The sequence below is a fragment of the Oenanthe melanoleuca genome, chromosome 4 (assembly GCF_029582105.1).
Source record: "Oenanthe melanoleuca isolate GR-GAL-2019-014 chromosome 4, OMel1.0, whole genome shotgun sequence".
NCBI classification, from domain to species: Eukaryota; Metazoa; Chordata; class Aves; order Passeriformes; family Muscicapidae; genus Oenanthe; species Oenanthe melanoleuca.
In genome coordinates, this window is record NC_079337.1 from 38,064,850 (window position 1) to 38,090,846 (window position 25,997).

General features: G+C 36.6%; 1 protein-coding gene across 1 annotated transcript in view; it reads left to right on the forward strand.

The window, feature by feature from the left end:
- The window catches only part of TENM3 (teneurin transmembrane protein 3), a 347,891-nt gene that overhangs the window by 34,962 nt on the left and 286,932 nt on the right, over positions 1–25,997 (forward strand). Inside the window, exons 2-3 of the mRNA XM_056490446.1 lie at positions 1,303–1,605; positions 15,969–16,247. Coding sequence (XP_056346421.1) covers positions 1,374–1,605; positions 15,969–16,247 — 511 coding nt within the window. The 5' untranslated portion in view covers positions 1,303–1,373. The remainder of the gene's footprint in view (positions 1–1,302; positions 1,606–15,968; positions 16,248–25,997) is intronic.

Consider the following 25,997-nt stretch of genomic DNA (forward strand, 5'->3'; position numbering starts at 1 on the left):
TGTTTTGGTTTTTTTTGGGGTTCTTTTTGGATCATGTAAAAATTTCATTTAACCATTTAAAATTTGGAAGTATAAAATAAGATTATTTCCTTAAATGGAAGGCTTTGGAGCTTTATCCTCGAGTCTAAGCTGAACTTCACATAGGCCAAGAAATGGAAAAACCTTTTTGGAAAATTGCAAAACAAAATTATTAAGGACTGTCTCTTGTTCACAAACTTGAGTTATGGCTCTGCGGTAAATACTCTCTAAAAATATTTTAAGGAGTGACAACGAATTAATTTGCTATTAAGTGTTTAAATAAGGTGAAGAGTTATAAAGCAACCTTATTTTTGCTGAAAAGAGTGCAAATGGAGTTTGCTCTTGCTTTGTGAGATTTGTTGCTGTGTGATATGAGAATGCTTATCTGTTTAAGGATAAAAAATTATATTCTTTATTTTAGCACTTCTCGTTAAAAAGCAAAAGCAAAATTTCCAGGCTTTCTTTCTGTCAGAAATGTAGACATTTTAGTTGAGGGTGCAGGATCCAAGAAATAAAACTGAGAAGTCTTGTTTTGAAAATATGTCAATGAAATATTAAAGCAAAATAAATAGTAATAAAAATATGATTCTTACAGTAATATTCCTTAAAATTTGAGGGCAAAAAAGCTATTTTCTGACTTTCATTTATAAATCAAATATTTTCTTGCCTTCCAGCACAGCTTACATATAATATACTGCCTTGGGTAAACCTTCCTGCACATCACCTGTGTTATTTCTGTAGCTTGCTGTGAAATTATGTGTACATATTCTCTAATGAGAATAATTTTCTTAGAATTGAAATTACAATAAAAATTATAGAAGTCTTAAGTATACAAAAAATTATAAAATCCCAGACATTAAAACCCCAAACATTAAAACCACAAGTTTCCAACAAGCAGAAGAAAGCCAGATTGCCATTAAATGCAGGCTTCTCAGACAAAGAAAAAACTAACTTACTTATAGATAGACCTTAGGCAGCTAACATATTTCTAAAGCTGAAAAACTACTATTTTTCCAATCCATTCTCTGCTCCAATCACTCTCTGCTTTTGATCTTTTAATCTGCTGTATAAAACTGAGTAGTATTGTGTTGATGTTTTTCACAAGAATTTTTTTGCTAATGTTTCAGATCAGGGTAGATCATGCATGGAACTCTGACAAGTCTTACAGAAGTGCTTCTCACCCATTGCTGAGCAGATCTTTCTGTTCCAGACAGCTGGGGATCAATTACAGCAATTAGAGATCATTGTAACACATCAGTGGTTGTCTTTCTAATTTTATTATAGGTGAATGTAAGCTGAATGTAGAGAAGAATTCCAAAGGAGCTGGACTGATGTGTGCAGAGAAGGAATGAAGTATGGATGTGAAGGAACGGAGGCCTTACTGCTCCCTGACAAAGAGCAGACGGGACAAGGAACGCCGCTATACAAACTCTTCTGCAGAGAATGAGGAGTGCAGAGTGCCTACTCAGAAGTCTTACAGCTCCAGTGAAACCTTGAAAGCTTTTGATCATGATTCCTCTAGGTTGCTGTATGGAAACCGGGTAAAAGATTTGGTCCACAGAGAAGCAGATGAGTATACCAGACAAGGTAGGCAAGTTGTTTGAATTCAGAGTGTGTAATTCATTAGTTCCAAGGCATTCTTGCTGCAGGAAGAGTATGTTACTTTACCAGTTTCATCAGTTTTGGTAATACTCTACACACATAGTACATTTTCCTTGTATCTCCACAAATATTTTACAAAGATGGGGCAGCATTGTGTACCATCTTTGGAATAAATAATATATGATGCACAGGAAGTAAATGGCCTGTCTTGGGCAGTGGGTCAGCGGCAATATTGCAGAGTCAAGTGTGAAGCATTCAGGCCTTACAATTTAAAAACAGACCCCCAGATATTTGGCTCGTTAATAGGTTGCCCAAAAGTTTGCCATTCCAGTATATCTAAAAATGTAGCTTAAAAAATGTGAAAAAATAGACAAATACAAGTGTTCCAAGAAGGCCAAGCCCTATGAATAGATTTGTGGAAACATAGTATGTATGGATGAGGATACACATAATTCATTAGCTCAGCACTTTTATATTTTAACTTCCAAGGGCAGTAACAAAGCACTGTTCAGTGAGTAAGGCAAATTAGTTCACAATTTGTGTGTTTGGGTTTGTTGAATGATTTTTTTAGTGGTTGTCTTTGATGTATAACCAGATGGTAGTAGTTTGCTAAAGCTCACAGTTGAGTTTTTGAGTTCAGGACTGGAGTGACATGAGAAGTCTAAATATCCATCAAGATGCTCAAAACTTGACTGAATATGGTTCTTTTGCACCTTACTGTAGCTGACTGTGCTTGAGCACAGGGTTTGGACTAGATGATCTCAAGAGATCCCTTTAGATCTCAGGGATTCTGAGTGATTGATCTTAGCTCCAATCAGGGTTCAGCACTTATGCATCACTATTGGATTTAAAACTGTAATGTCTGGAACTGTTACTTCTACGTTTCCACACCACAACTAAGCTATTTAATGTAAAGGAAAAAAAAAGGCTATGCAATGTGTAGAGTGGTGTAGCCCAGCTATCTAAAAGGATAAAGCCAGACCAAGATCTATGAACCTATGACTCAGTTTTCTCTTTAAAGCTATCTCCTATTTTATGTGGAAACAAAATTAGATTTAGAAATCTTATTCCTGGTGAGACAGTCCTTAGTTTTAATTTTAGAATATCTAAATAGTTTTTTCCATTGATGTGTTTTCTCTGTTCCATTTAGAATAACTTTACATTAAAATTAGAGCTGGGCAGATGGTGTTGACTTCTTTGCCTACTAATGTTTTCAAGGGAAATAAAAATATTTCTCTTATGTACATGTAACTGAGGCTTGCTGCTACTCTACTTTCTGCTGTTTATTTTGGGTTTCTGTGATGTGTTGAAACTTCAGGTTATCACTGTTTTCTAGTTTTTAAGTCATTAGTCACCTTGACATCATTACTTAATGAGGTAAAATCAAGAGGAAGTTTTCTAAGACCTGTAGTGTAGGCGCTGTCTTAGTACTAGGGATTAAATTATGTCAGAACAGGCACAATTTATTTAATTAATTCATAAACTATTGCCTGACTAGAATATTATTCTTTTTTAAATAGCAGTAACAAACTAGAAGAAGTTATATGGTCTGGCATGTCACATATGATGGTGCACTGGGGCTTCATTTTTATTCCTTTTCACTTTTTTCAGAAAAGCACACAGTATTTAGCTAATACATATTGCCAAATATGCAATAAATTGCATATCTACAGGCCTAAAATGGCAGTCTAGGATGGATAATACCCTCTTCACCTTTCAGTGGTCTCAGCACTGTCTTCTGGGCCCATTTAATTTGCCTCATTGTCCTTTCAATTCTTTTTGTATAGCTTATTGGCCTCCTGCACTGCAGACTGGTCTGGCCCCTTTGGGGACTAGCTGCAGGTTTGCAAGGGTCAGGTAATAAAGGGCTTGTTTTAGGTAGTGTATTCCTTTGATTCATCTTTGACTGAGAATTTATAGCTTCTGACATTGGAAGTATTTTGTGGAAAAGGTCCTCAAGGTCATTTCAAAGGTTTTTAAATAATATATAAAAGATGCTTCCCTGTAGGTAATTTTTTTCTCTGCCTAAAAATAGTATAAGATATATGGCTTTGTTGACAATGTAATTGACAGCCTCTAAATTCAACAGGAAATTATTCTGTAAATAAAAATATAAATAAAATAATAAATGCCTTTAATAAATTCCTTTAATTGGGAATGAATTAAAAAAATTAATCATGACCAGTATTTCAGTTTCTGTCCTGACTCTATAAAACAACAATATGAAATATCCACTGTCAGCTGGAAAGTTACTGGAGTAGTTATGCAAGATTCTCAAGCCTTAAATGTGGAGGAATTAAAATCATAAAATCATAGATGTTTCTGAGTTAAAAGAGACCCATCAGGATCACTGAGTTCAACTCCTGGCCTTGTGGAGGACACCCCAAGAGTCACACTGTGTGCTTGAGGGTCCTGTCCAAACGCTTCCCGAGCTCTGTCAGGTTTGGTGCTGTGTCACATCCCTGGGGAGCTGTTCCAGTGCCCAGCTGCCCTGTGGGTGAGCAACCTTTTCCTGATATCCAGCCTAATCCTCTCCTGACACAGCTCCAGGCCATTCCCTCGGGCCCTGTCACTGTCACACAGAGAAGGGATCAGTGCCTGCCCCTCCTCTTCCCCTCATGAGGAAGGTGAGACCACAGTGAGGTCTCCCCTCAGTCTCCTCCAGGCTGAACAGACCAAGTGGCCTCAGCCCCTCCTCACACGGCTTCCCCTCAAGGCCCTGAATTCACCATCCTCACGGCCCTGCCTGGGACACTCCCCAACAGTTTAACCTCTTTCTTACCTTGTGGCACCCAAAGCTGCCCCAGTAGTGGAGGTGAGGCTGCCCCAGCTCAGAGAACAGCAGGACAATCCCTCCCTTGCTGGCTGTGATGCTGTCCCTGATGCAAGTCAGGGCTGGCCCCGCTGGCTGCCAGGGCCCTGATATTTTAGAGTAAATCCCTGGAAAGCTTTCTGCTAGTGAATCAGAACTTCCCTGTCTCTTTTTCCTGAGTTGTTTTAAGTTTTTGTGCTTCCTCTTTCCCAAAATCCAGTGGTAGGAATACAGAAACTGATGCTGCTGTTGGAGATAGGTGTGTTTGATTAAGTGGTAGCTTTATTCTCGTGGAGAGAAGATTCTCCAATTGTCTGTTGCAGTCTAATGATATTTTTTAATTTCTGTTGTTTTAGATTAATTACAGAAATAGAAATATGAGCCCAAAAATATATATGTTTGTCATTATAATTCTCGAAACAGCATTTAAAACATATTGTAAAGTATTTGAACAGGAAATTATTATATACCTGGGGGCTATCTTGTTGAAACCCAACTGACAGGACTAGAAGAGCAAGTAAGCTATTTCAGGAAATTGGAGTTACATCTAGGCAACATGTTTTCAGTATAGTGCAGTCTCCTCTTTTTCTCAAACTCCTTCACATGTTGCAAAACTGGTTTTGTTTTAAATTTTTTAGATGAGGATTATTTTGCCTACTATGTTTAGAATTTTTAAATTAGTTCTTTATTTTCTTTTTGTTTATAAACCTCTCAGGAGAACCATGTAAGTGAAGGCTATGAGCCTTTTTTCCTTGAAAGGATTTTCAAAAAAGACACTCAATTTTGTGTTAATCTTTGAGAAGATACCTAATCCCATGCTTTACATGGGCTGAAGTTCCATGAAAGACTTTTTACTTTAAAGGTGTGATGATAGAATGTCTCCTGTTTGTGTTGGTGAAGATGCTTTGAACTATCCAGCTATACAGAGCAGCCTGATTTAAATGTGCTCCTCTACTTGATTTAAATGTACTTCTCTATTTGAATTCAGCAACCTCAATGCTTGTAGTTAGACTGAGGTCACTGGTGAGAGGTTAAAACTAGATGATTTTTAAGGTCCCTTCCAAGCCATACCATTCTCTGATTGATTCTATGATTATGTATTGCATTATGCCCAAATCTCTTGCTCAATTCAAGATTAAAGCTGACAGTATGAAGTTGAATTTCTCTGTTGTACAGAGAAAAGTTCCTGTGTCTAGAAATTTCATATCACTTCCTGTGTGAAATGGTATTAAGTACATAGGAGACTGCTATGCAAAAATATCTGAAAGTGTGGATGGGAAGGACAGTAGAAATACAGAAAGTAAGCAGTATTTTTAAATTGCTTTTGGAAAAGAAAAATTGAGGTAATATTTTAACAATATTAATATAATTGAAAAGACATCATGAATCAAACCTGGACTTGCAATAACTGAAAAATTTTGTATTCATTTAGTATGAAAAATGCAAAAACTGTGTTTTATTTACCATGGGATACATATTAAAGGGAAGAGAGGACTATTAAATACCTCTAAAATAGTCACTGCTCCATTTCAAAGATTTTTGTAATCCAGAACATGCATAGAGATCCATGTGTTATGTCAATGAGATTTTGTACAGGAACAGAAGCTGACCCACAGGCATGGGTGGCACAATTCAGTGTAGGTTTGTGCATGTTCATCTTTTCTTACAAAATCATCCCAGCACTGTTTGCAAACTGTGTAAATTGGAAAACTGAATTGTGGGAGACCTTTTTCTATTAGAAGGCCTGAAGAAGTTGTGCAGGTTTTGTTAAATTTTTACTTTTTGGAAGTTTAAGTCAAACATGATTTAGACTGCGGGTAAAGTTATTTGGTCGTCTTAGATGGCAGTGAGAATGACTTCACTGTGTTTATCAATCACAACAGTTCACTGTCAGCCAAGTCTCAAGATCAATTTAATTTCATTCTATCCCTTTCAGTTTTGCAGGAGAAACCATTCCTATGAACAGTTTTGTACCTTTGCTCTTCTGGAATCTTAAGTGCCTAAATTAGATTAAATGCCCTAATATCTCCTTGAAGCTGTTAGAAGAGAGGGTGAATGTACCAAATAAGTAAAGAAAAAGAATTCCTTTCCTTCACAGTATGCTGGACAACCCATTCCTGGGTGCTGAAAAGTAATGCCATGTGCAGTATATTACAGTGTGTGGATATATCACAGCTATTGTTCAACTGCTATTCCCATGAAAATTAGATTTAGGTGCTAGAAAAATATCAGCATTCAGCGAAAGAGGGACCTGAAACAGTGATTTGTATGCTTTGACAATTTTATTTTATTACATAAGATATTAAACACTGTCAAGGATACATTTTTAAGACCTTAGAAACCAGTACTTTAATTGCAACTACTATCCTGATGTAATATGACTCCAAAGTCTATTGCTTTAAATACTAGCTGCCCAACGTGAATCATTTGGAGAGCAAAATGTTTAATCTTTTTAGTCGCAGTAAATGTCAACTGTAGGATGAAAGGATTTAGGTTGTCATGTTTTTAAACCTAAAGTTTGATTACTTTTACCTGTCTGAAGCAGTGGAAGGATAGATACCTAAAAACGTTTTGATTTTCCACTGCCTGGGCTTTACTGATCAGCTGATTCTGCCTATTGAGTAGTGTGCTTCTCAATAGAACTGAATCAGCTTGCTTTGCAAGGTATTTATATGAAAATATGAAATAATATAATAGTGACTTTGTGATCTCCCAATGAGCAAATTAATTACCATTCAGTGACAGTGCAAGCAGTGTCTCTCAAAATCTGAGGCAGATATTAGAATTAGTGTTTCATGTTTCCTGGCTGCAGTGTAAGATGTCCTGATTGTCATCATGACAGATCCTTTTTTGTTATGCTGAAACATGGCCACCTGCAGTGTCTGCCTGATTTCAGTGGATAACTGCTGTAAGCAGCATACGGTGCCAGTATGTTCTGGATAATTTTGTGGCCTTGAGCTAAGCACATAACCTTCTGCCAGAGGTGTTTTTTTTTTTTACCTTGTGTAATACAGGAATAATAACACCTACCTACCTCACAGGCATTTTGGGAAGATTAATTAGTTTATGTTAGCAAAACTGCTTTGAAGATGAAAAGCACTGTAAGCGCTAAGTAGTATTATAATCTCTTATTGCTATACTAGTAACTTCTTTAAGTAACAATAAGAAGTTAATTGGTTTTCAGGTTCCAGGTGACAAGGATATGTTGACTTTTAAAGTTATTCTATTAGCTGCAAAGTGGTATAAAGAAAAACATTTCACTTTTATTTGATTAGGAGTATATTTAGTTCACACTCAGTGATATGCACACATGCTCTGAGGTATTCATCTATGTGAAATTGGCCCCTTGTGGGTCATGGCCTGTAGATGAGTTACAGATCTAGAGACAAAGGGTAATTGTGATTCTCCAGGGACAAATCAGCCTTGGTTATTGGCAGCAGACTGCTTGCTCAGGCACTACAAGTCCATAGTGTAGAAACCTTGTCTTCAACTAGTTCAGTTGCAAAGTAGGAGACTTAAATTCTTTATAATAATGATTAAGGTGAGCAAGAGGCCTTCACAAGGAGTTTCAGCCTCATGGAAAGGAAGATACTGTAGAGGGTCCATAACTGCTTTTATATCTTTCCATAGCTCATATACTGAGATGTATGAGCTGCTTCTGTTCATAATAAAAACTGAATGGTGGACTGGGGAGACAAATGGATTCCATGCATGGCTATGAAAGATGACTTCAGTATGTTAACATCTACAGAGAGGATAAAGCTAGAAGAGTGTGCAGTTAGAGATGGGATAGGGGAGGAATGAAAGAGGCTGAAGAGTCCTGTCTCTCCTGTCTGTTGATTTAGTGCTTAGGGCTGAGAGTCAGGGCTGCAGGCCAAACTGTGAGTGATTGCTTATTCCGTCACTGGCAAATAAATGCATCAAGTGAGGCAGAGATGTAAAATAGGGGTAATTTCTCAGAAAGTTCCTTGATGCTTTCTGAAATTAGTTTGTAAAGTGTCAACTTACGGACTTGAGAGCCAGTACTTGTTGTCATTGAGCTTTTTAAAGCCAAAAGAGGAAATGGTAGAGCCAAGAGAACACATTTGTTTCAAGCTTTGTTTTTCTGCCTTTTTTTCTTTTTTTTTTTTTCTTTTTTGATAGTGCTATAAATATTTCTGAGTGGTAAATCTTTTCGTATCTTCAGGCCAATGGAAATTTTGCTTGGACATCTAAATTAAAACATTGCTACACTACATTTACTATGGGGGTTCACAGAGTGAAAAGGCTTTTGGGGGATTGTAACAGGAAGTGATAGAGGCAATAAAAGGTTTTCATTTCTGCAGAAATTTTGGGTCACTATTCTGTGTTATTGTTTCTTTTTGGCTACAGCCATGGTCTGAGCACTTCATTCTATCCATGCATTGAAGAGTCAATTCCCATACATGTGGAATACTTCTGTATGAAATTCCATAAAGTGAAATGTATGGCTGGCTTCAAACAGGCACGTTGGGTTTTTACTTTGTACCAGTTCATAGCCTGTAGAAGTAACTGGGTTTTCTACCATGCTGAGAGATATATCCCTCTGGGTCCAGTCCACCTGGTCACTTGTGGTGGCAGATAAGCTTTTCCCTCATGGAAAGGCATAAATAACAGTAGAGTTTTCTCATCTCCCTGTATGGAGGAATAGCAGTAAACCTGAGCTCCTGTTTGCATGCATGCCTTCATGCTGCCTCCCTCCTCCTCACCTTCCTCTCTCATTTCAAGCTGGATGTCTTGTCATTAGCTCCATACTGGCCTTAATGTGGCAGTTCATACCTGTCAGATCTGTCTTTGTAGGCTCCTTGCAGACTGGATATCCATCATCTCTACATTGCTTTGCCTGGGGTCATATTTTCTTCACATCTATCAAATTTAGGCTTTTTGTAATTCTTATTTTGTAATAAATGGATGCTGGAATGTTGATGTTTTGGTCCCAGGATCCAAAGATTAAGATGGAGGCCTAAAGTGTCTGTACTGTCATTCTGCATGTGATCAAGATGTTGTGTTCTTTGCTACTCATGGAGTTGTATTTCTTTCCTAAATCCACAAATCCTTTTTTTTTCGACTCTTGCAGCCCATTATTGGAACAGCTGTGCTGGTTTCTCTTAATTTAGTTTGTATACTGTATAATCATAGTCATAAAATCAGATTTTAATATAAAATCCCCAAATTTGGAAACATAATGTTTAAATTATTAATTCATTTAGTGGAACATGTTTGCTTCACAGCTTTGAATTGTGCAGTTGTGAAATTATCTTCAGCTGGCATTAATCTTACTCTGTGGTAACTTCAGATGTGCTTGATGAGCAGCCCTTTATCCTTACACTGGTTTAAGAAGTGCTTCTTATATTCTAGTCTGAGGATTAGGACTGCAGATCCCCTGCCACCTCAAGCCTAACAGAGAATAAAATTATGAGTTTCCCATACTGCACAGGAGAGTTTTCATGTTTGAACCATAATTAGGTAGACCAGTGACAAGAAGATATCTGTGTCTCATACACATAAATTCTTTCCTACATCTGAAAATAAAAACTTTCCCAGGCTATCTTTTCAATTAGTGTTTCCTTGTGATTCTGTAGTAATAAAATCACATGTCAAATTTGAAATTCTTTATTTCAAGTAATTTATTTCAAATACATTATTTCCCACAAATATACATGTATGACTGTTTACTTTTTTCCCCAATAATTGACTTGGGTTTTGAGTCTTGCATAAAGCTATTCTAGCAAGAGTAGCATATTAAGTAGAGCTCAGAGAATTCACAGTATCTGGCACTAACCTTTTCAGAAGTCACCAAGACCATGAGTATGTCCCCAAATTCCTTTAAAGTCCACAAGGAATGTGAGAACTGATTAATGTTTGTTGAGAATAAGGAGCATTTGAAAATTATATGCACGCTTGATGAGATTTAATAAATTTCAATGCCCTTTGTTATTATGTAGCTTGCTGGATGTGTGAGAGGAGAAACTGTCTTTCATATGAATCTTACAGCTCCACTCTAAATCAGATAATGACAAGAAAAGGAGGTTAAGATGGAAAAGTGAATAGAGCAGAAAGGTCAAGAAAAAGAGATTAAAAGGTGACAAGGAAGATGGTTGTGATGAGTGAAAAGAAAAACACAGGAATTAAGAACAGGAGGAAAATGTGATATAGTGGATTAGGATGGTTTAAATTTCACAGATAGTTTTCACAAGAGTAAAAATCAGGCTGAAGTAATAACAACAAAATACTATACCAAATCAGAAGGAAAATGTTGACATAGGCAAAGTTCATTACTTGTCAGTCATCACTGCATTTTCTTGCATCCTAGGGAACAGAATTCTACACATACAGCTTTGAAAACTCCCTTCTACTAAATATATAGTGAAGTTTATGTGACATCTGTTAGTCATTCTCTCTTTTGTGCAATTGTGTTCTACCCACCTAACAGTCTGACTTCTGGAGACAGTGTTTGTGTGTTCCTTGTCAGTTTTCTAGAGCGTCTTAGGTATCTGTTTTGCTATTTTAAAAATAAATCTTTATCCATTTATTTTCAGCAAATTTCTTATCCTGCTGTACATTTATTTCCACATTCTTCCTCTCAAGACAGTTCCTTGCAAGTGATGTGAGCTCTGCATCAAGAGCTTCAATAGGAGAAATATGGCCCCTATATAGTATCTAAATATGAAATAAAAAGGAAGTAAGTGCTTTTCCCATATCAGTGTAGCAGAAAATAGTATGGTCCTTGTAGGAACACTTTGATAACAGTGCTACTTATAAAATAAGCTTATATAATGAATGCTCTATTGTTGAAGATGTATTTGTATGCAGTAATCTGTAGACACAAAATAAAAAATAGGGAAAGAACTTTTTCCTCATTTGCTTTCTAAATAATTGAAATTACTTAATTAAAAAAAAAATTAGGTGGCAAGTCAAGGAAATATTAGGGAGAAGTTTGGTTCTCCTAAGGACCCTAATCATTTTTTTGCTTCTGTACAGCTTTAGATGTTTCACGTTTTGTCAAGTTTGGTATAAGTTTTTTTGTCATGAATTATCACGTAGTGATTAAACAGAAAATGTGCTTGATTTTTGAGTGCCTCAAATGTGTTCTAGGCAGGCAGAAGAAGGTAAAATACAAAGGAAGAACAGATTAGAAAGGGGACTGACAGGTAACAAATGATGCAGAGAGGCAGATATGGCGTGAAACATTACCAAGAGTCAAACTGAACAGAATTTAAAGTATAAACTTGGATGTGTTTGGGACCTCTGCCTTTTTGGTTCTGTCTGTCCTGTTAGGACAAAACCAAAGTCAGCAAAGACAAGATATAATTCCTCTGTTTAAAAGCTAGGATAGTTGGGTGTATTTTTATGCTAACTAGGCAGGTGCTTTGGAGGCTTGTCAGATTTTTTTTTCCTATGGTCTATTGTTGCTAAAACCTGACTTGTCAATTTATCAGTGGTTAATGAATTAGTAAGGACAGTGCTGATGGCTGTAGGTGCTGACAAATTTTCTTTTGGCAACTTTTGTTCATTCCTTCTGTTTGATTCTTTCACCGTTTCATGGTTTTTAAGATAATATCTCTGTGTTTATATTTAGTATAGATCCAATTTAAAGCAGACACAGACAAATTAAAAGCCACAGGACCTTTTCTTTTGTTTGGTAGTCCTCTTCAAAAATCCATTTGCACAGATAACATTTCCAACTTGAAGCCTAAGCTATTACGGAGGTCTTTGAAGGACTTACCCAAAATAGGTGGGGGAAACAAATGTAGCACAAGTGCAGCAAATTTCCATTAATTCCAGCTTTTAACTTACAGCTTTATAAAGAACTACACCATTTCTGCACATATCAAACTTTCTTATAGCAGTATATGATTAAACAACAAAAAAAAAAAATTCCAAATTATGTAATCTGTGTGATTCTGGCAGAGAAATATATATGCACATTATCTTTTAAGAATAATAATTCTATATATAGATATAGATGTATTGAAAGTATGTTGGTATACTTTTTTGTATAACTGATGTAGTTAGGGAGGTGCACCAATCCTACATGGATCACTGCTTGCACAGAAAGTTGCAACGTAACAGGTTGGTGTTATGGTCACTGTTGGCAAATGCTGAATTTCTAACAGTGATTGCTGCATAAGATTTAGGAAGTTATTTCAGAGTTATTAATTAATTAGTTTTGCTCTTGTCTGCACAAGGGGAGGATTTCAGCAATCCTTACAATACCCATAAATTGGTATTCCTAGCCAGGAGAAATGCAGCATCTAATAGTTGACTGGTAGTAAACAGTATTATTGTCAGTTTTTAAAACTTAACTTCATGACATAACAACAAGTCTTCTTGAAATGTTGTGTCTAAGTTTGTTTCTACTTTTCACTTCATGCATTTTTTAAAGGAAAGCAAAGCATTATGGTACCTATTTATTCTGCACCTCTAGTTTTTTCTCAGGAATTGGTTCATTACAATGGTCAAGTTTTTTTTAAGCCTTTATGAACTCTTGAGGCACTGACAGTCAGTGGGACAAATTGCAAATGTTAAAGTGTAAGAAACTGTTGAGTAAATTCCTCACATGGAAGTAATTCTGGAAAGATTAATTAGAAATTCTATGGATACAAGAACATCCTCATTTCATGCTCTTCTTTCTCACTGAGCTCATGCAACCTCTTTTCAGCTTTTAATTTGATTTCATAGTGTTCATTAGCAGGTAAAACTCCCAACTAGTCTGTTACCCTCTAGGTCTGCAGGCTAGCTGTATTCAGCTTCCCCTGGATCCTGGAAGATTTCATTTTTTCATTGTTCAGAAACCTTAAGATGAATGAAAATTTTCCCATCATAAATGTATGATTTCCTTTGGGATTTGAATTTCTGAATTTCAACAGAAATAAATGTTTTATTTTTCCATGTCAGCTTCTCAGTTTTGGTTTTGTGGGTTGTTTGGGGTCTGTTTTGTTTTGTTTTTTCATTTGTGTAGGCAACTTACATGGACTACAATCCTCTTAGTGAAGCTCTTAGGAAGGCTTTAGGTCAGAAGATTATGTAGCCTGATGATTCTAAAGCTGTTACAACGTTTCTGGGCTATGTTGTAAAACTTTTGAGTGTAGTGAAAAGCTCTAATATACTGAATGGGATGAGAGGGCAATATTCAAACCAGCCCCCCTTTTCTGTTTTGGCTGTGCAGTGCCATTTTGTGAGGTTTTTTACCATTCACAAGAGAGGGAAAAAGAAGACATTTTATGTGGAGACAGGATGTTGTAAAGCTAAAGTTAAAAATCCTTGACTAGATGGTAGGTGGTATGTTATGCCTGGGACCCTGTCTCCTATGAAGCTCCTGAAGATGCTCTGGGATGCCTCAGTAGTTTCTCTTAAGCACTTATGTTGAAAAAAGAAGTGTGTGTGCAATAGTCTTCTCAAATTGCTGTGCCTGAGTGAAAAGGCATTTTGGCAGTGGGGTGAGCAGGATGCTGGGTGAGCTGCAGGGTGTGGTGCTCTCCTGCTGCTGCAGATGCTCTGAGCGTGGCTCAGGGGGCAGTGGCTGTGTCTGTCTGCATCCTTCCTTGTCTTCATCTCAGCACCATGAGCCTGTGGGGACCATAGCCATAACACCTTGTCACACTGAAGTCAACAGTGGTTTTGTTACTGACTCAAGTAACCTTATCGTTGGTCATAATACCTCTTTCCTTTCCATTTTGCTTCTCATGACACTCCTTTTAGAATAAATAAGATGCTGCATGTGTCACTGTGTTTACACCTTATCTACTCCATATGTGTGTAGAGACACCTGTATATACACACTGTATATACACAGTGTATGCAGAGGCTTTTTCTGTATTTGTATCTGATTTTAGGGAACTGTTTGAAAATGTAGATTCACATACTAATGTACCAAATGCACATAACAGAGTTCTAAACTGTCACCTTTAGCATATATCTACAAAAATGCAACATAATAAGCATTTTAGACATTTACTACTTTCAGCTCTGACCCTGTTACCACTGGGCGGTTTGTTTGGCCTGTTTCCTTCGTTGATTAGTTTCAGCTCTCATAAAACCTGGGAATTCACATGGCATGACAGCTTTAAAAAATTACAAGATACTATCAGTGTGCATGATAATCCCCTTTCTTATACCCTTGACACCATTCAGACATAATCATAGATATGCTTACTCTTTATATTTACCTCCCCAGCTATATATTTTCATTCCAATGTATATTCACAGCTGCATAATAAGTAGTTTGATTTGTACCTAATTGTAGTAATTGATTTTCATTATTTATGAAAGTCATTGTCAGAACTGATTTATGGTTCTGACTGCGAAGAAACTTGCAGCAGCAGCTTCAGGTGACTACAGGAATAAAATAATTAAACAGATCACTTCTAAAAAGTCAATGACCAGTGCATTAACATTTCAGGAATTATTTGCACGTCTGTATTCATACTTTAGCAATTCTATTTCTTTCTCATGTATAGAATTCTGTTCTTGATGTATTATGTTGCTAGTGTGTTTTTATGTTAAATGACTAATTATGGAGAAATTAGGATGCCTGTCAGATTTGAAAATTGAATGTGTGTCCTAATTTATTCTCAGACCTGTGAAATAATTGTGGGCTAGGGTGGAAAAGTATTATAGATATAGGTATGCAAAGGAGCTTGCCAAGTGTCTATATATCATAAAATGTCTTAAATCTACAGACATAAAAGTAGGATGAAGACACAGCCATTAAACAGGCAGTCATTTTTGAGTGTCGCATAATTTAGACACTTTAAGTTATTGAAGTGTCACAAGTTTATTGCACCTAATTTATTAATACAATCATTGGGATTCACTTAGGTCTCCTGCTCTGCCCCAAAACAGGCTAAAATTCTGCTGAAATGCACAGACTCTGCTTCAGCAGTAAAAGTGTATAATGCTTCTCAAAATACAATGACATGAAAAATAACAATTTTGCTGTAGTACTTGCAGTAACAGGTGGCCATGTTTATGTTTATTTGTATTTATGTATTAAAGTAGGGCAGAGAAATCAATAAAAACCAGGTGAATTTTGTTCCTCCTTATCTTTTCCATTGCCACATTAGGTGACATTTGTATGGGGGAAAACAGCCTCTTGCTTTGGCTTCTAACAAGAACAAACAAAAAACCTTCCCCAAAACCAAGCAAATAAAAATCCTGACAAATACCTCGTTAAGTGCTTTTATGCTTTTAAAAGTATTTTTTCTTTGAAAAAAGGAAAAGTTTTAATTTTTTTTTTTTAATTCTTTCATATACTGAATTGGCTTTTCTTAGTAAGTTCTGTTTTGTTTATTTGCTACCCAGGATCACTTTTGCTGTGTTTAAGCAGTTGATAAAATACTGCTGAGAGCTGGAGACAAAAGAATCCATTTGATTGTAATACAGGTGGAGTTTTGACAAAACACTTTATGTGATATCTGAGACAATTATACACATGAAGAGTTTTTGCTTTTGAATTCTTTAAAATAAAATAATTAAAAATTTCTCATCTTTTGTTATCTTTTTTTCCCCTAATCAGGACAGAATTTTACCCTAAGGCAGTTAGGAGTTTGTGAACCAGCAGCTCGTCGAGGACTGGCATTTTGTGCGGAAATGGGGCTGCCCCACAGAGGTTACTCTATCAGTGCAGGGTCAGATGCTGATACTGAAAATGAAGGAGTGATGTCTCCAGAGCATGCCATGAGACTTTGGGGCAGGGGGGTCAAATCAGGGCGCAGTTCCTGTCTGTCGAGCCGTTCCAACTCAGCCCTCACTCTGACTGACACCGAACATGAAAACAAGTCCGACAGTGAAAACGGTAAGTCCTTATGCATATGCCCATATATGAGTTAATGTTTATTTGCTATTTTGGCTGACTCTCAGTAATTTTAAATCATTGAAGGAATGGCCTTGAATTATTTACCGTTTTTGGTTTTTTTTTGGTTTTTTTTTTTCCCTCTCCTCTTCCCATGAAAGTCAATATTCAGCATCAGTCCTAACTAATGTAACCTTTGGGTGTGATGCTTTAGCTGTAATTTTGAAAGTTGAATCACAAAAAGAGATTAGTTCTGAATTATCTCAGGCCATTTCACCTGTTACTCTCTGGGGAACAGCTAAGTGGTGATAAAGTTGATCCCCAGGCTACCTTGCACTCAAAAGTTTCATTGTAAACTGTTCTTCAAGACATCTTGTAGAAGTTGCAGAATCTTGGAATGGATGAGTGAACTCAAAGAATTGGCTTATTAACAGGGCTCATGTGATTGAAAAAGAAATTTGATTGTGCTTTAAACTTCTTAGCTCATGAGAGCAATTGGAATTGTGGTGAAGAGGGACATGTGGCCTTCGATGTGCCTGGGGGACTGGATTACTGTGCAATTAAAATCTGCAACAAAAATCTTAGCAGCTTTGTAGGATGTGGAGTATGACCATTGTATATTAAGTCTTAGAGTTTAAATGAAAATAGCTTAATAGAATTGACTGATTCGTTTTTAAAGCTTTTCAAAGGTTTTTTACCTCCTCTTGAGGTTATGAAGAGATCTAATGTGGTGTTAAATTCTGACTGTACAAATCTTAACTTTTTATTTGCAGAAGATTTTCAGCTTTGGTAGAATTAAAAGAATTATTCTGTTAATTTCATGACTGTCTATGTGAAAATAGGAATAAAAAAAAATGAGTAACAATGAAAATTAGTGATTACTATTGCCTGCATGTCTACATGTAATTTTATGAATTTATTAAACCTGTCTGCTTGGCTGTACAAAAATTAGAGCAATTTTATTGCTGTCCTCCGGCAATGACGGTAGCACATTGTGGGAAATGGCTTTGTAGGTATGTATGCATGTATGGACACCCTTAAAAAATTAATGCATTTTTATTTTAAACTACAAGCAATAAAGTTTAGTCCTTCCTGTTTATTATTTTAAATTCAGTTTGAGAAAGAAAAACCAAAGCTATTATTTGCTATTATTCATACTTGTTTTTCTGCTGGTGGCTGTTTCTGCATGAAGATGCCTGTGCAAAACCACCATCTCAAATGGGATCCTTCTTTTGTGTTGGACTTCATGCTACTGAGCAGACAGCTCTCAGTGTTCACAGGTATCTTGTGTCATGCTTGGAAAATTTGTTTTGAGTCAGAGACAAGTTCTGAAAGAGGAAGACAAGAAGTACTTGCCTACCACCTTTTGGCAGTGGAGTTTCTGTGTGATAATGCTTGGTATTTCAGCTGCAGAGCTATCTAGAATAAGTTGTTGAGCAGTCCTGTGATTTTGAAAGGTCTGTGGTGAAACCAATTCTCTTGACCCTTTTGTAAAACACTTGGTTAATGATGTTGAAAATACATTTTTATGTATACATGCATGGACACACTATTTCCATAGGAAGTTGTATCTTTACATTACCAAAGAGGTGACTGCTTCAGAGGTACCATAAGTTTGGCATACTTTTAAATAAATTTTATATTTACAGTTTTTTTAGAAAGGAAGTTATCTGATTACAATGTGCCAAAACATCATCCATCAGCTGAAAGTTAGACTGTTTTTTTACATGTGTGAGAAGACTCTGAATATGTTAAAAAATTCAGAATTCTGCAGTGGTTAAAATTATGCAATGAATGTCTGGTGTTGGATAAAACTTCAACAAAGAGTTTAGCCACAAAAAAGAATTACAGTTGATTTATTTATTAATAGGGAGGCCAGCAGTCCAACTTAAGAATGTACTGGGACCGCTGTGAAGCTAATGAAATTTTGATGGCTTGAGAGTTCCCTAGGGTTATGAAACATCTATAACTTAGACCATGTCATGGGTCACCATTTCAGTGGAGATGTTAAAGTCGTGAAAAGCTTAATCTTCTTTGGTGTTTTTTTTCCTCTGAATTTTTGTTTCCACTGAACATGGAAGACTTGGCTGAGAAATTACTTTTTGCAAGTTGTTGGAACTCAGTACGTTTAATGCTCACAGTAGAATAGAAAATATAATTTAAAGCCAGGGAAACGGTATCGCCCTGGCAGGCACAGGTGCTCTAATCAAAGGACTAAACTGCAGGTGCAAGTTTTGTTAATTTATGGCCTAAAGTTAACAGCTGTGCTGGTATACTGTTAAAATCTGACAAATCTGATAAGGCTTTGAAACCAAAGCGAGAGTTCCAAGTTCTCTGTACTGCTGTGTGGGAAAGATTCCTGACTGAATTTTGATGGAATTGTTTTACAGGTAAATGCATTTCTATGCAGCATGTTTACCTCTAAGGTAAAAAAGGAGCAACTGGTGATAATGAACAAAACACAACATCACCAGATTGTACTTCCCTCACCTAAAGGCCTGTGTTTCAGCAATCCCACTGTTCACTCAGTAAAATCACTCACTCTTTAAATAGTCCATTGCTGTAATCAGACCTCACTGGAGTTAATTGGATTTGTCAAGATTGTGAGAACTTTTTCTAGTCCTACAGGTTTATGATCTCAGGATTAGCAATTTGCTGAATGTACTTGGGGTTTGCTTTCTTGCCAATTAGACAGGAAGAGAAGCTCAGCATCAAAGCAGCATTTCCTTTCCTTCCTTGCAACTGTTATGTATTTGCTCTTCTGAAATAATTGTGGATTGCATATCCCTCAGGAAGGCAAAACTTGCAATTCTGCTGCATAATTACAATAAGCAAGAAGAAATAGTTTGCTGAAGATATGAACCTTTTATTTGTCAAGGTGTTAATAGTATGTTTCTGAAATCCTTAAAAAGTTATTTAATTTTTTAAATAATCTTGGAAGGTTTAGAAGTTTCTTTAAACAAATAACATTGCACAAGATCAAGTTGCAAAATTTTAAATATACTAAGAATATACTGTGACTGCCAGCAGATTTTTTAACAACAGAACATTTGTCAAATATAGGGTTAATAGATGTATTCTCACATCAAAGGTTGTTTTAGGATATTGTTCAGTAAATAATTCTGAAAAGAAATATTTTTCTTTGACTTCATTCAAGTTCCATGTAAGACTCTTGGCATCATATTCTGAGGGATTTGTCATGTCAGCCTCCCTGAAGGAGGGCCTGCATCTGTTAATCTGGGCAACCAACCAGTGTCACGTACAGTATGATGTATCATGATGAGCATGCACATGCTTTTTCAGGCTTTCTTCTCCATTCTCATTGCAAGTTATTTCATAAATGCTGCATCAAAAAATTTATTGGTAATTGTTCTAGGAGCTGTTGCTTTGAAATACAAGCTGGTTGTCTCTTACACACTTGCCAGTAACTTTATGTTGTTAAGCTGTTCTAAGATTACTAAAGCTTGTCTTTTAAACTGGATAAATATTCCAGGAGGGTATGAGTTAGAAGTCGTAGTTAGGCTTCAAATGGCCCATTTATTTAAAGGGTCAATATATTTTTAAGGTATCTTAGAATCCACTTATATATTTAAATTATTTTTTAAACCCATTAGAATGCAATCCCTGACTTAATGAGACATCAGAAGGTTAATATAATAATAATAAATACGAAAGTTAATTGAGCAAGTTACTCCAGAAGTGCAGCACCTTTTTATTTATTTATTTGTTTGTTTGTTTGTTTGTTTATTTCTCCCTGTAAAATTATATAACTGGTTTTGTTTGTGCTTTTTATGTGCTGGCCTGAAAGTGAGGCTGTGGCAATGATTCTCACTGGAAAGGCACTCAAGGAAGACCTGAGTCTTTGGTCTAATCCATGTCACTTTCTACTCCTTTAGGAAGCAGTAGTGATGATGCTTCTGAAAAAGGGTGGGGCACTCCAGATCCCTGCATGCCACATAACTGGCTGCCACAAAAAATACCTGGGCACACAGAAAATGGTTCTGATGGCACTAGAATGTGGGGATTTATTTTTTGGTTTAGTGAAAGTTTTGCACTATTGGTGTTTGTTAGAGAACCTGAGGAGATCAGGATATAGCAAAATAAAAATAATAAAGGGAGAGAGGGAGTCAAGTTCGTGGCCTCAGGCAGTCATTGTGAATTGGTTAGATAAATGGTTTGAAACTTAGACCAATTTTTCATGGATACAGAAAAGTAGATATTGCTAGTAGAGTGTTTATTGCTGAGGGCTTCTATAAGGAGAAAATATCACTTTATCAGCTGCATGGGCACCTACTTGCTTCTTCTCCAACTTCAGACAGTTTCTGAAGATAGCATTTTTGTGAACTTAATACTCTCTTGTCCTTCCAGAATGATGAATTTACTGTCACTCAGATCTCAGAAACCCAAGAAATACATTGGTAAGATACTCGTCAAAATATTTTAATCTGTTGTCTAACCCAGTTCATCTGTAACATATAATTGAACTCTGCATTATTAAATAATGCACATAATTCAAGAAGTAGTGTCACGTGTTTTCACTCATTTAACATCTTCCTTTTTGCTAAGGCACAAAACTTGATTTAAATGAACCCTATTGAATAGTAGCTGCACCTGTTAGCCAAATGCTGAGCTTACTGATCAAAACCAGCCACATAGCTGGTGAATTAATCCTCATTTTGCTGCTGTACCACCAATTACAATTTCTTCACTATTTCCCACAGATTTCCATCTAGAAATTGCCTGTTCCTCATTAAGCATGCCAATATGTCTTAAATCTTGCTTTGCTGCCAACAAATTTCATGACCAGGAAATCAATCTGCTTTTGACAGAAGTCAGTTCTGAAATAATATTTAATATCTAACAGGCATACAAATTTTTCTTTGGTTACGGAGACATGGAACAGAAATCCATAAACAAAAGTAATTATCTGGTTTTCTGAAATATTTTAAGTATTCTATAGTTATGCCAGTTTTCAGATTCTATTATGATAGTAGTCCTGTGGCTATATTTCAGTTAATAATCTAATTGTTAATGCAAATGAAAATCTTGTTCATAATTCCTTTGTCTAGTGGTAGCCAAAGAGGCAACAGCTAAGCTGACCTTGCAGTAATTTTGTGTGATCTCCTGGGTTTCATAGATCTGAGTGTCACTGAACTTTCTGTTAAGGAAAGGCATGAGATTCCAAGTCATCTTAAATATGGTTGAGTCTGGTGTAGACTATCAGGCCAGAGGATGAGGCCCTTTGGCAACACTTGGACAAATGTTCTGATGTGCAAGAACTGTAAAGTTAGCAACAGCTGACACCAGTAAAATTAGAATTGGGAGAATCTGCAAGGGAAAACAAATCAAAGCAGAAAATTTCAGAGAATTTATTCTTGGCTCTTAAGCTTATAAATCTCTAACGTTAAGGAGTGGTGAAAGAGATGTTTAAAGACCAACTGTCCAATCTCAGGATTTTGCCAAAAATCTAAATTTTAAGGGGAAAAAAAATGCAGAAAAAAGAAGGAAGGTCAGATTTCAGAGGAAGAGCTTACAAAGATGTTTCAGGAGGACCCTGGGGAGGTCCAGCCATACAAATAAAATTGAGACACAATCAGTGAAAAAGTAGAGTTATACAGAAACATGAATAGTAAGAAAAAAGGAAAAGAGGGAATTGATTTATTACATAGCAATTAAAGAAGACTATATTGCTGATATGTTTTCTTTTGGTTGTTTTTCAGCATTTGCTACCTGAGTAACTGACCACAGAGCTAATATTTATACTCTTAAATTAAGGATTAGAGGTTACTTAGATAAATAAATTTTTTCCTGCCTGTATAAAGTGTCTACAACCCCTGGGATTTTTATGATTCATGCATGAGAAATCACTGATGATGGATATGGTTCTAGAAGGTAAAAAAAAAGGACAGCTTCAGAAGGGGCAAAGAGAAAGGAGGAGAAACCTTTCTAATCAATTAAATGGCAAGCACCCTAGGAAAACAACTAAAAGTTTATGCTTTATAGCAAGCAAGAAGAGACATTCTACATCATTTCAGGGCAACTGTTCTGTTGCTTCACCAACTTCATTGTGAATTTTTTCCTCGCTATATTGAATCAGAGTATTCCTTGCTGCAGTTGGGACCATTGCTGTGGGTAATGGAAGACCAAAGTTAGATTTCTACCTTTTTGCCTTTCAGGCTCACTGAGCTTGTCCTCAATTTGTATGCTTCACCACTCCAATCATCGTGGGCAGTCTTCACTGAATTCATTCCAGTTTATCAGTGTTGTACTGGCAAGACCCAAACAGAATATTGTCATCTAGATGTAGGCTTCAAATGCTGAATAAAAGGGGCTAATCACTTCCCAGGGTGTGCTGGCTCCTTTCTTCTGAATGCAGCCCAGTATGTGGTTAGGCTTGGTGTTGAAAGGGCACACTGCTGAACTTGTCCACATTGACTGCCCAGGTCCTTTACTACAAAACTGCTTTCCAGTGGGCTCTCAGCTAGTGCTGTTACTGTGGATACTCTGCCTTTGGAATTCATGAGGTTTTTTCAGCCAATTCTCACAGCCTATTGAGATCCCTTCAAAAGGCAGTCCTTCCCTGCAGTGTGCTGATCAATCTTTCCAACTTGGTGTCTTCCACAAACTTGCTAATGGCACATTCCATCTTACTCATTCTCAAGGTGTTAAATGTAGTACAGACATAAAACAACATCATCCCAATATTAGCTCCTGAAGAATGCCATTAATGTTGACCAAGAGTTGCTCTTTGCACTACAAAACACTAATCTTTCAGCTTCTTCATACAACCAGTTTTCCACAAAACTCTTCACAGCTCAGCCATTCTCTCCAGCCTGGCTACCAGGATACTATGGGAGACCACAATAAAAACCTTGCTAAAGTCAAGGAAAACAGTATCTGCTGCTTTCCCTTTATCTGCTGAGGCAATTAGCTGTTCATAGAAAGCAGTCAGGTTGTTTGGGTATGACTTGCCTTTGGTAAATACATTAGCTTCTATCATTCACTTTATTTTCCTGTAGGCCTATCCCAGCATATGAAGGATAACTCCAGTAGAATTTGTTCCATCATCTTCCCTGGAAGACCAGGGTGTGCCTCTGCTTCCTCATATATTCCTTGCCCATCTTGAAGATAACATGACCTTTATCTTCTCAAGAGTCATCAGGAGCTTTCCTCATTGCCATTGCATTTCAAGGAATCAGACAGGGGCTTTCCAATGAGATTGGTCAGCTCTGCCAGCACCACTGGATGCTGCAAGTCTGGGCCCCTGGGCTTGTGTATGTCCAGCTTGCAAAAGTGGTGTTTAACAGCTCCCACTTCCTCTGCACTGCAAGGGCTTCTCAAACATCATTGAGCTTTGGCATCCCCATCCCCGTCCTGCATGTCCAGGAAACATTTCTGTTTCCTCCTGGGTAGATATCACCTCCAAGGTCACAGTGGTCATTGGGCAGTTTTCTGTGGTATGTGAGGGTTTCTTGCACAAATTTATAATGTGTCTTTGTATACATATATAGTGCTACTGAAATAATCTGGCTGCTGCTCTCAGTGCAGTGCTGAGACAGAAGTGGTGTCTCTCCTTGACTGCTCCGGGGCTACATTCTGAGGCAAATGCCAGCCCATTGGAGCCTAGAGCAAGGTTAACAAGCATCATCAGAAGTTTGAAATACAGGGCACTAGAAGAGATTGGGAGAGAGCTCAGCCTGTTGCACCCAGTGTGTTCTGTCTAGATACTGCCGCTGTTACAAAGGCCACAAATGGCAAAAAGGACCAGAGGCAAGCAGTGCAACAAAAAGTAAAAATTAGCTCAGACAATGGCATTCCAAAAGTATCTCAGAGAAATATATTGCTGGGGACCATGTGCATATTTAATCATCTAACATATTTTCCCAAACAGTTTTTAAATGCTGCTGTAGTTGCTGTCGATCCCTGACAAAGAGGGTGCACAATAGAAATTCTTCACTTCCTTTCTGAATTTGTTTTTTGTGAGTAGAGTGACAGAAATTAGTCAGCAGGAAGCATGTTGATAAAATTAAGGCTATAAAAATGTTGCTCTGCAATTTAATATACTACTTATATTTATATATTGCTTTTCTCTTCTAACTGGAAATGAGACTTTTTTTCTCCTCATTTTAAGTTTGGTAGAAAAATATTGCACTTTGTTTCCCCTAAACCATATGTGTTCTTCTGGATGTGCAAGGATTTAAATGTGAGGTTGCCATAAGAGTAATGTATGCTTTGCACATCTGTAAACTGATGATCTGCTGTTTTGATTTGGAATATGGTTTTGATGTCCTTGAAAAATCACAGTGGTAGCAGTAAATTGTTTTAATTAATGAATTAGAGAGCAACAAATCTGCTGAATCAGGCTTATTGACATAATTATTACTGGAATAAAAAGGAGGAAAAAAAAAAAATCTGTCAAAGCTGTGAGATTATTTGGTTATCATTAGAAAGCAAGTTTCTCAGCTACTACTTCCCTAATTTCCTGTATATATACACAGACATATTTATGGCAGAGATAAAGTCTTCTATAAAAAGTGATCCTAGATAAAAAGTAGGATTATTCATATTCAGTTGTTTTAAAGGTGTTTTTAAGCTTAATTTAATTTTGATCTGAAATAAGATTTTAATTGCTTTTCCTTGTATAATTATGTCATATTATGAAATTATCTAATAATGGTTTCAACTTTAAAATAAATATAAGCTGTGCAATTGTAAGAGTATCAATAATAATTATAGATAACAGCCTTTATAGGCTGGTCAAATAACAGCTGGAGAAAATTTGTTAAGTTTTTTGGGTTTTGGTTTTTTTTACAGAAAGCTGCAAAGGCCTTTGGAAGAGACAGTTCTTTAACTCCTGTTAAATCCAACTTAGATGCTTTTTGGATAAACTTTTTTATTCTTTGATACAGATGAGTATTAAGTATAAAATTAAATTTCAAGCCAGAATTGTTCTGGGACTTAATAATATGCTGCCTGATCTGTTGGCAAAATTTAAGCATTTTATTCTTGATTTAAGGTAAGCTGGGGGTCTCATTTTTATTCTACACTCTCCCCCTCATTCAGAATACCATTTTCTTCCTAAATTTTGTCAGGTGTTTTGCTATCTATTATTTTCACTTGCATGTTGTATAGAAGAAATATAGTTTTAGCTCACTGAAACCAGAAATAATAATAGTTGGGGGTTTTGGCACCTCACCTTGGAAATCTTTCAGTGGAAATCCCTTTGTTACCATTTTGGTTTAGTGCATGTTTCTGTATAGTACATGGAAATTTTCAAAATTATTATCAATATCTTTTTGTTCTTTGTTCTTTTTTTCAGATTTTACAATTATGAGTCCACAGCATCCAGTTAGGAAGGGTGAACCATGTAAATTAATTATGGATTAAATTAAAAATATGCAAATGTTCAGTAGGTGTGTATATCTCATAACTGCTGTAATAACATCCATAATAGATAATAGTTTTCTCAGAGTCTGACGATTCTGTGCAGCTGCTGTGCCAGATCCATATTGCTGCTGGCCAATCCCTCCCTGGGGTACAGTGGCTGCTGACTACAGTACATCTGAGTCAAGATGTGAGCAATTCCATCTCTAGTGCAGTATTCACAATAGAAAAAGAAGCTACTGACCTGGGAAACCCAGGTTCTGGATTGTCAGCCCACGACACAGTAGAGACAGACCACAGGCTGTTCTTCTAGTTAACTGTTTAATGGTTGCTTTTGTCCTTGTGGTGAAATAGATTCATAAATGTGTG